The sequence below is a fragment of the Ascidia mentula genome, chromosome 8, assembly GCF_947561715.1.
Source record: "Ascidia mentula chromosome 8, kaAscMent1.1, whole genome shotgun sequence".
NCBI classification, from domain to species: domain Eukaryota; kingdom Metazoa; phylum Chordata; class Ascidiacea; order Phlebobranchia; family Ascidiidae; genus Ascidia; species Ascidia mentula.
The window spans coordinates 12692719-12704014 of NC_138573.1; the positions used below are offsets into that span (position 1 = coordinate 12692719).

Sequence of the window (11296 nt, forward strand, 5' to 3'; positions counted from 1 at the left end):
ACACGTTACCAGAAACGTTCACTTTACTCTACAGTAAATTATAAGAATTATGATACTAATATTGGGCTAACGTGTTCTGGAAAAATTGCGAGTTCCTTTAACGAAAACTGTGTTTTTTATGTCACAACTGAAGTGCCCTTTTTCCTTTTTTCCTAATGAAACATAATTTGGTAGGACCGAAAATGAAGACATGGAACGTAAACAAGGTAGAATTTTGCATATTTTGGTTACAATAAATGTATATAGCATTCTTTCTCCGCCTTGGTGGGGTCAGGGTTTACACGCTTTCCTGTCATCTTTCCATTTTTTATATTCAGCTTTCCAATCTTCCAACAACTCGCGATATTCTCTGTGAGGAATTTTTCATTAAAACTTTAAATTTTATAAAATCTTTGTGTACAATTTAAGAAAATATGAAAGATATCTCAAAAATTATTGTACATACGAAATCCTGGTTGTTATGATGTAAATTTGACATTTGTTCATTTTGCTATGATCCCAAAAATGATGTACGTTTGTTTGAGTTGCTTGCAATAAAGGTCACCTATGACTGATCAAAACGTTGCAGTCGGAAGGAGGTTCAAAAGTGGTCGTTATAGGTGGCTCGACAGTGGAAGAACTCGGTGTGGTCGAAGTCATAGTTGGAGTGGAAAACATTGTGGTAGTGCTGGCTAAGAGACCATCTGTAAAGCAAAAGTATTTAAAATACTTGTGTCACGTTCGCATCACTCAGTAACGCCTGTGGTAAAAGTGAAGTTAGTTGATGTGCTTGTTGAGAACGTGGGTTTGACCATGATGGTATAAACCAAAGTTGGGTTAAGATTAGCAAACGCTGCTTCCCTGTTGTGAAGTCCGCTGTACTTTGTAATTACACTTGTTCCTTCAATCAACGTCACGTCACAAAAAAATACTTCATAAGCTGGAACCAATCTTTCCCACTTGACGATGACGAAATGAAGTCCAACATTTTGTGGAGTAATTGTGACATCACTGTTTCCTGTGGTTAATTTTTTAGACCTGAGTACGTTGTTTAAATCTCATTTTTCACCAACAATTTACCATAACACTCGGTTCTGTAATAACAGTAACAACTTAATCCATAATAATTTTTGTCGCAGGTACTGCGGGTTCCACAAACTGAATAAGAAGTTGAATCACATTTTCCTGCAAATTTTGTAGTGTTTAGTGGGACTTGATGATTTTTAGGTTATTGTAACATACCCACGCAAATGATTCCATTGCCAAAGTATCCCAACTTACAAGAACACGTGAAACTGCCCATTGTGTTCGTACATACCGCCTCATTGTGACAATTGTGCAAACCGTTAGAACATTCATCAATATCTGCAATAAAGTTTTACTTATTTGACTAAATATTAATTAATGACAAATTTAATTATTATAACCTATACAAGCTCCTCCTGAAAGCGCAAAGCCAGCTCCACAACCATGGGCAGGATTTGGTGTGCTCGGCGACAAAGTTGGGTCAATCGGCGTTTCAGGTTCTGCAATACAGTTGCCAAGATAAAAACTAAATTTAAGGTTTTTGTTGTTATGTTGAAAGGGAGAAAATGAGTTACTTTACCTGTTTGAGCTAAAATGCTCGCAGATGCGGTTCCAAGGTGGTTATAGACAACTACAGTTAGATTATAAGTTGTTGATGGCTTCAGAAACGAAAACGCTGCTTTTTTTGGAATGTGTTGATCATAGGAAACTCCATCACCGGACAAAAATGCACTTCTATATGCAATTTTGTTGCTTGTCCATGAAAAACTGAGGCCGTTCCTAGATTTCCAAGTTGTTGATAAGTTTCCAACAGAAGGTAGTTCAACTAATAACAAATAAATTGAACTCTTCAGCGCATTTGAACCTTCATGAAGCTTCTCATTTAGAGTTGTAACTTAGGTGCATTTTTATATCTTATTTATGTAAAATTTATATGTTTGCCACCCGTTGATGGAGGGTCGGTGAAATTGCTCCGATCCTTAGTGTTGAAAGGGTTGGAGATCTCTGATTTGTACCACAAAAAAAGTTTTAAATTCAAAGGCAATTTTTGCACCACTTACGAAAAGCCGTTATACTGTAAGTCGCTTCGCGGGCAAATTTTTTTGTGAGTAAAGTCAGGAAGTGATATCGTTACATACTTACCAAAGGTGTCAGACCAAAGGGGATATGTATCACATTCTCCTCTTGAATAACATTCTGTTCCTCCACAATGCTCTATGATTATTTACAAAATGAAATTTTACGAAAATTTAAACTCATGCGAATTGCGTAAACTAGAAAACATTTATTTCATTATTGAATAAAGAACTTAGATTCTTTAAAGATTTTGAATCAAAAATTACCTTTTTTGATTCAATTAAAGATTTGAGAAGATTAATCTAAACTTATATCGCCATGTTGGCAGTAATTTTTGCAATCGAAAGTAACGGTTTCCGATTCACAAAAAAATCACTCACGAGTGCAGACCTTTCCATCCCCAATATAACAATTGTTACAAATGCAATTGTAACTTCCTGCTGTGTTTATGCATGCTGCGTTCGAATCACATGGATCACCTTGGCACTCATTAATATCTGATAAAAAAAAACATATTTGGTTTGACAAACGGGTTGTCTTTACACATAAACTTGGCTTGTAGTTGCAAAATTCGGTAACATTTACAAGAACGGCGAAATGGCCGATACAATTGAATCCGTCACTTGTAAATCCAGAACAGCAACTTAGTGTAGGAGAGTTCACACATCCTGACGTTGTTGAAGATGGAAGGGTTGGAATTGTTGGTTCAGAAACTGTAAAAGCAGGCAAATATAACCTTATCTTTGCATATTTATCATAAAACATATAAAAGATAAAAAAAAACACTCAGAAGCTAGTCGTGAAAAAGTAATCAAACTTACGAGTTCTAACTGTAATAATTTGAGTGGATGTGGAAATGAAGTTCCGAGCTGTAACTGTTATGCTGTACTCGGTATCAGGCTGCAGGTAAAGGAAACCAAATTGCCTCGTTCCTGAATAGTAATGTCTTGTGTTGGTGATTGAAGCATCCGCTATGTTCGCGTTGCTTGCATTCCACCCAATAAACAGACTGTTACAGGTTTTCCACAAAACCTTAAGATCGTGAATAATTGGTTGACCTGTGGACAAAAAACGTGACCAGTATGAAAAGAAATATTAATTTCTGTTTTTACCAAGTAACTTTTCACAGAACAACAGTACGGTATACTTACCAATTGTGAAACAGGTGTAACCGTTCAAACCTTCAGCACAACGACCAGGGCAAGAATTATTGCAGTATCCTGAACATCGATGTAAACCGAAAAAAATAGATTTAATTAAGGAAGTTGCGGTTATATTTTTTTATTTTTTGGTTTGCGAAGCTAATGAGATGGCAAACAAATTTATTCAAACTTCTCATTGATTAAAAGATATGTTCTGGTTACGATGCAATCTAACAAATGAATCACGTTTTGTTTTGGTCTCTTTATTGATGCTATATGTTAGCGGTTAATATAATATAATTTTCAATGTAAAAACAATTAAAAACAAGATTGAACAGCTATTTCAACTAAAAGCACAAACCTTGGCAGTTGAAACCGTCACCTACAAACCAGTCTTTGCACTTACAAGTGTATCCCCCACTTGTGTTTATGCAATTTGCCTCAACGTGACATGCATGAGTCCCAAGACCGCATTCATTAACACCTGGAAACATCACGTAGTTACCGACTATGAAATACTGCTTTCCAAAAAAACGAGACAAAATCTCACTCTTTGACCTAAATTTGTAACATATTATACTTACTGTTAGTTAGTATTCAAAATAATTGAAATGTAGCATGAATATTTGTACCCACCTTGACATTGGATGCATGTCACAACAACAAACACGAACACCAGATAGGACAACATCATGTTGGCAGAATAATTTGAGAAATGAACCCAGCTGGCTTGACAAAAGCCCTTTTCATCCACCAGCCACAAAGCACTTTTTCTTAACATTCACTGAGTGTGTTGAAACTTGACAAACAACCAGTCTGTTCAATCCAGAAAATATTAACGGAAACTCCCTCGTGACAGTACCAAAACGGTTTTTTATGTGTACATTGATCGAAACAAAACCAACTGTGCGATGCGACACGATATGTACTTTCCATAGCCTGTCAGACTGTCTTCGTTTGTAATATATCCGGAATTGTCCGCCACTGCACGACCCAAACATTTTATGCATTTACCTAATACCTGACACAATGAGTGGTTTGCGCTTTCCATTAGATAATAAAATACAAAATCTGTTGTAGAAAACATAAGGTTTACAGGCTTTGCAGCCCAGGCATTGCAGCCTTGCTGGATCAGCCTCTTATTCCTGACATCGCCAACGACCTGCACTGTGGGGCGATCCTGCCAATTATGCCATTGCATGAAACATTACTGTGTTGAAATAGAAACTGAATTATTGGTCTGAACAAGCGTTAACTTTTAAACTCTGGTGATATTGGAGGAATGCGAAACTGTGGATTTACGTAAACTCAGTCAAGCAGAAAGCGACCCCGTTTGGAAACCATTAGTTTCGAGGCAACTACTGTCGGAATGTTTTTTCTCATCAGATCTCATCAGTGCAGCTTGGTGACTGGTGACGATCTTCCCAGCTAAATTGCCAGGCGACGACTTCCACATTGTGGTGATCAAGTATTTCGTGCTTGGTCGCTCTTTCCAACATTTCTTAATGTTCACTAAAAGGCCTAATTTAAATAAATGTACATTTTTGTACATATTCTTTCATTGCTTTTGTAGTATAAGGGTTGGAATGAGCCGTCTTCCCATTTTTGTATTTTTCTTTCCAATCTCAAGAACAACTCTCAACATAGATAATAAAGGACAAATACGAAATTGTAAATGAAGATTTGCATAAAGTCATTAAGCATGAAGACCCCAGGCTCAACTTTCACGTAACCACCAGGTTCGCAAGACAGTTCAAATAATTTGTGGAACACATAACTAAAATGTTTTGCGGTAAAATAGTGAAAAAGGCCTTGCTTTTGAAAGTAAATTTCATAAATTAATTGATTGAATCGATGCCCTCCAAAAAATTACCAAGCGAACGAATCCAGAAGAATCACCTGAAATTTTCTCAAAGACACAAAATAAATGTACAAATTACTCTTTTACAGTTTTCATGTCGCTTTACAGTTTGCGAATTAATTGTGAATTTGATGCGTAATGCGCTTCTGAAACAAATTAGTCAGTTTCTTAACTATGGTTTTGCTCCGGAATGTTGCAATATTGTTGTGATTCCCTGCAAAGACGAGGAGGACATATTTTTATTGGAACTGCTTGTTGAAAGGAGTAGCTCCAGTTTCATTATATATACCTGAAATCTTACGAGATAGCACATGGAATAAAATATACAAAGGTGGTGATACAACAGTTCACTAACAGTGTAGCAGAATCTTGCAAGCAATCTTATCCGTTAGTTGTTCTTCTACTCTCAATTTCGTAATAAGTCACGTGGAAACACTTTTGTTTGCTTAAATTATCCAAAATCAACTCAAGGAAACGCGACCTTCACATTTACGTACTAGCAATCTACAAACATAATCAGACAACCAGACAATAAACTGAACCTCAGGTTGGAAACCTTTAGCATTTAAAAAGCCAAATACACACTTTAGCCTTAACTGAAACAAACTATAGAATCCACGACACGTAACTAGATGGGGATTATTTTAATTCTTAAATTCACTTGAAAACAAAACTTCCACCACTATACCATTTCAGTAAACTTACAAAACCCAACATTACACGCACTAGTGTAAAATGTGTTTTGTTTGCAATGAAATTACCGTCACATAGAGCCATATTAGAAGTTGGATGACCTGCTAAACGAGTGATAAAAATATTTTTCACTTTATTACAATCGTTGAACTGCTTCGACAACCAATTGCAATTGCCACATTTTAAGAAGGATTTTTTTACTATTAGCTGTTTTTGTTAATACTGAGAACCAAGTGTATATGATGTAACAGGGAAAATGTTTTGCCAATCAGGTGACGAATGCAGACCCAGTTACCCAATACTGATTTTGCCACTCCAATCACGTGCTTCTGTATTTACAATGATTGGGTAATTACAAATTTATTTTTTGCCTATTGACATTTCTTTCCTCTGCAGGTTTGCTTACGTTTGCGTTTTTATGTTCGTGTTCTTTTACTTTTTACACATTACCATTAGATCTGACCTAGTTCAGCCTCCTATCCGGTCAGCTACTCGATAACCATTTTTGGTTCTTAGCTGCACCCTTTCTTCTGACATAAGCCCATATTACTGTTAGAAAATGTGTGCAATTTATGATGATGAAAAAATAAACAAATTTTGAATCTTGAATGTTACTGAATGCAGACCTTGTTACCCTTACTTACCCTAACAGTCGTTGTTGCGAAACCCTATTCTGAGTGCTGTTTTCCAAAAATTTCTTTGCCTGATGTTTAAAATTTAGAAAGTCAGAACCTAATGTATTTCCTGAAGCATAATTTGTTCAACCAAAAGATGACGAATGTAAACAACATGCAAATTTATGTTGATGAATTTTATTGGTTTTTGGTCTGTTTTATACTGCACCTTGGCAATTTTATGAGAATTTTATAAGAATATATTTGAACTGTGAGCTGCGATAACCACCTACAGGCAGGCGACATTGTAAAGATGCCAGTGAATTGTTTTGTGAAGTTTTTTATTTAAAACGTAGCCTATACGTTCTCTTTTGCATTAGATTATGTGTTTAAGTTTTTTTCCAGTAATACAAAAATGATGACCAAGCTTGTCAGAAGACAAGAATTAAAGAGCAGCATTTATTGACAGATAATTTCCTCTTGTGCAAGCTTTACATGCAAATTGGATGATAATAAAATTTAATTGTCTGCTTGAAAGCACTAGGAACAGTAGCAGCAGTTTTGAAACAGATTTAATGCTTCAGCACAGCTGTATACAAAGTATTGTTCTTTCTCTGGCTCATATTTGTTGGATCACAAACATCTTACACGTGCCTTGTTTATTTCATTGTTTAACTTCAGACACACGGTACCAGCAGCGTCCTCTCGACTGTACAGTATATTATAAGGATTAATATGTTAAAATTCGGCGAGCGTGTTATGGTAAAATTTCAAGTTTCTTTTACGAAAACTGTGTTTTTCAATGTTACAACTGAAGTCCTTCAAACATATTGCGTAGTGACGGAAAATCAAGACATGAAACGTAAACAATATAGCATGTTGCAAATTTCGGTTACAATATATGTACATAGCATTCTTTTCCGCCTTGGTTGGGTCAGGGTTTACACGCTTCCCTATCATCTTTCCATTTTTTATATTCAGCTTTCCAATCTTCCAACAATTCGCGATATTCTCTGTGTGAAATTTTTCATTAATAGATTCTATTGTAAGAAAATATGAAAGATATGCTAAATTTGGCATTTGTTCATGTTGCTATGATCCCAAAATAATGTATACGTTTGTTTGAGTTGCTTGCAAATCACCTGTGACTGGGCAAAACGTTGCAGTCGGAGGTTCAAAAGTGGTCGTTATCGGTGGCTCGACAGTGGAAGAATACGGTGTGGTCGTAGTCATAGTTGGAGTGGAAAACATTGTGGTAGTGCTGGCTAAGAGACCATCTGTAAAGTAAAAGTATTTGAAATACTTGTGTCACGTTCGCATCACTCAGTAACGCTTACCTGTGGTAAAAGTAAAGTTAGTTGATGTGCTTGTTGAGAATGTGGGTTTGACCATGATGGTATAAACAGAGGTTGGGTTAAGATTAGCAAAAGCTGCTTCTCTGTTGTGAAGTCTGCTGTACTTTGTAATTACACTTGTTCCTTCCATCAACGTCACGTCATAATAAAATACTTCATAAGCTGGAACCAATCTTTCCCACTTGACGATGACGAAAGAAATTCCAACATTTTGTGGAATAATTGTGACATCACTGTTTCTTGTGTGTGGTTAATTTTTAGACCAGAGTTCGTTGTTTAAATCTCACTTTTAATCAACAACTCACCATAACACTCGTTATCGTCATAACAGTAACAACTTAATCCGTAATAATTTTTACTGCAGATACCACGGGTTCCGCAAATTGAATATGTAGTTGAATCACATTTTCCTGCAAATTTTGTCGTGTTTAGTGGGACTTGTTGGGTTATTGTAACTTACCATAAACTTAACTTACCCACACAAAAGATTCCATCGCCAAAGTATCCCAACTTACAAGAACATGTGAAACTGCCCATTGTGTTCGTACATACCGCCTCATTGTGGCAGTTGTGCAAACCGTAAAAACATTCATCAATATCTGTAATAAAGTTTTACTTATTTGACTAAACATTAATTAATGACAAATTTAATTATTATAACCTATACAAGATCCTCCTGAGAGCGCAAAGCCAGCTCCGCAACCATGAGCAGGATTTGGAGTGCTTGGCGACAAAGTTGGGTCAATCGGCATTTCAGGTTCTGCAATACAGTTGCCAAGAGATAAACTAATTTTAAAGTTTTTGTTTTGAGATGAAAGGGAAAAAATGAGCTACTTTACCAGTTTGAGCTAAAATGCTCGCAGATGCAGTTCCAAGGTGGTTATAGACAACTACAGTTAGATTATAATTTGTTGATGGCTTCAGAAACGAAAACGCTGCTTTGTTTGGAATGTGTTGATCATAGGAAACTCCATCACCGGACAGAAATGCACTTCTATATGCAACTTTGTTGCTTGTCCATGAAAAACTTAGGCCGGTACCAGATTTCCAAGTGGTTGATAAGTTTCCAACAGAAGGTAGTTCAACTAATAAAAAATAGATTGACCTGCAGAAGTTATTTATGATAGCAAATCTCCGAACCGTAGTGGAAAAAGGTTGGAAATTATGTCGTTACATACTTACCAAAGGTGTCAGACTGAAGGGTGTATGTATCACATTCTTCTCTTGAATAACATTCTGTTCCTCCACAATGCCCTACGATTATTTACACGATGGAATATTTTGAAACAAATAACTAGAAATGTTATTTATTCCATAATTAAGGTAAGAAAAAGAAAAGTCATTTATTCCTTAGCTCGTCATATTAGCAGCAAATTTTGCAATCGAAAGTAACGGTTTTTGATTCACAAACGACATCACTTACGAGTGCATACGTTTCCATCACCAATATAACAATTGTTGCAAATACAATTGTAACTTCCACGTGTGTTCGTGCATGCTGCGTTCGAATCACATGGATCACCTTCGCACTCGTCAATATCTGGTACAATATATGATAGTTTGTCAAACCGGTTGTTTTGACACATTTACATGGCCTGTACTTTCAAATTTTATTTATTATCGTGTGAATTCCCATATCGTTTGTGAACAGCTGCTTATAGCAAAAATACATTACGCAGAACTGATGCAGTATACTGCTGGGGGCAAAAAGTTTTCTGCACAGTACCAAATTTAATATGTTATTTATGCACCAAAAGAAAAGTATAGTTTGCCACTTTATCTTGACGTAAAAAAGTGTTTTATGTCACATCTCGAAACTAATTGAAATTATGAAATACAAAATTCGGTCAAATCTAAAGAACGAGGGACTTGCCAATGCAATTGAATCCGTCACTTCTGAATCCAGAACAGCAACTTAGTGGCGGATAGTTTACACATTCTGACGTTGTTGAAGACGGTAGGATTGGAATTGCTGATTCGGAAACTGTAAAAGCACGCAAATGTAATCTCAACATCTCATTTTTATCACAAAAAACTAAAAGATAAAAAAACTCGGAAGCTTGTCGTAAATAATCGAACTTACTAGTTCTGACTGTGATACTTTGAGTGGATGTGGAAATGAAGTTCCGAGCTGTAACTGTTATGTTGTACTCGGTATCAGGCTGCAAGTAAAGGAAACCCATCTGCCTCGTTCCAGAATAGTAATATTTTGTCCCGGTGGTTGAAGCATCTGCTGTGTTTGCGTTGCTGGCATTCCATCCAATAAACAGACTGTTGTGGGTTCGCCACAAAACCTTGATATTGTGAATAACTGGTTCACCTGTGGATAAAAAAGTTGACCAGTATGAAAAGAAATAATACATTCTGTTTTTGCCAAGTATACGGCATACTTACCACTTGTGAAACAGGTGTAACCGTTCAAACCTTCAGCACAACGACCAGGGCAAGAATTATTGCAGTATCCTGAACATCGATGTAAACAGAAAAAATATATTTAACTAAGTAAGGTGCGGGTAGGTGTTTAAATTTTTGATTTTCGAAGCTAATCAGATCGTGCAAAAATTTATTCAGACTTCCTATTGATTAAATAAAAGGTTCTGGTGACGATGCAATCAAATAAATTAATCACATTTTATTCTGGGCTCTGCAATATGTTTGACAAAACCCCTTTTCTTCCATCATCGACATAAAGCACTTTTTCTTTATGATTCACTGGGCTCGTGGAATTTGACAAACAACCAGCAGCCTATTCATCCCAGAAAAACATAAATGGGTAACTCCTCGTGGTAAAGCCACAAACCATTTTATTATGAGTATACATTGATCGAAGCCAAACAAACTGTGCGATGCGACACGGTATGTACATTCGAAATCCTTAATATGCACTAAAAGGTTCAAATTATATAAATGTACATGTATGTACATATACTTTCATTGCTTTTGTAGTGTAAGGGTTGGAATGAGTATACTTTTGTGTTGATCTTTTCAATCTTAACAACAACTCGCAAAATAGATAATAAAGGACAAACACGAAATTGGAAATGAGGATTTACGCAAAGTCACTCAAGCATGAAGACCCCGCGCTCCACTTTTACATAACCACCTGGTTCACAAGACAGTTCAAATAATTTGTGCAAAACATAAACGGGTACAAAATGTTTGTAGTAAAATATTTGTCTCTCATAGACCTTGCTTTTGAAAGTAAATTTCATAAACCACTTAATTGAACGGATGCCCTTCACGTATGGTACCAAGCTAACGAATCGAGAAGAATCACCTGAAACTTTTTTCAAGACACAAAATAAATGTGTAAATTACTCTTTTTCAGTTTTCATGTCGCTTTACAATGCGATTTAATTAAATTTGCTACGTAATGCGCTTCTGAAACAAATTGGTGAGTTTCTTACAAGCGTTTTATTCCAGAATGTTGGAGATTTACAACCGTAATCAATCAACCAGACAGTAAACTGAACCAGAGATCGGAAGCCATTAGCATGATAAAATCTACTATAATAAACACAAGAAATAAAATAGGAATTGATTAAACCA

The 11296-nt window shown here is 36.0% G+C and overlaps 1 protein-coding gene across 1 annotated transcript in view; it reads right to left on the reverse strand.

Moving 5' to 3' along the window:
* LOC145910614 (uncharacterized) overlaps positions 1–7907 on the reverse strand; it is a 112461-nt gene extending 104554 nt beyond the window's left edge. Inside the window, exon 1 of the mRNA XM_082997804.1 lies at positions 7730–7907. Within this exon, the coding sequence (XP_082853930.1) occupies positions 7730–7877 (148 nt within the window). The 5' untranslated portion in view covers positions 7878–7907. The remainder of the gene's footprint in view (positions 1–7729) is intronic.
* Positions 7908–11296: the final 3389 nt, after the last annotated feature.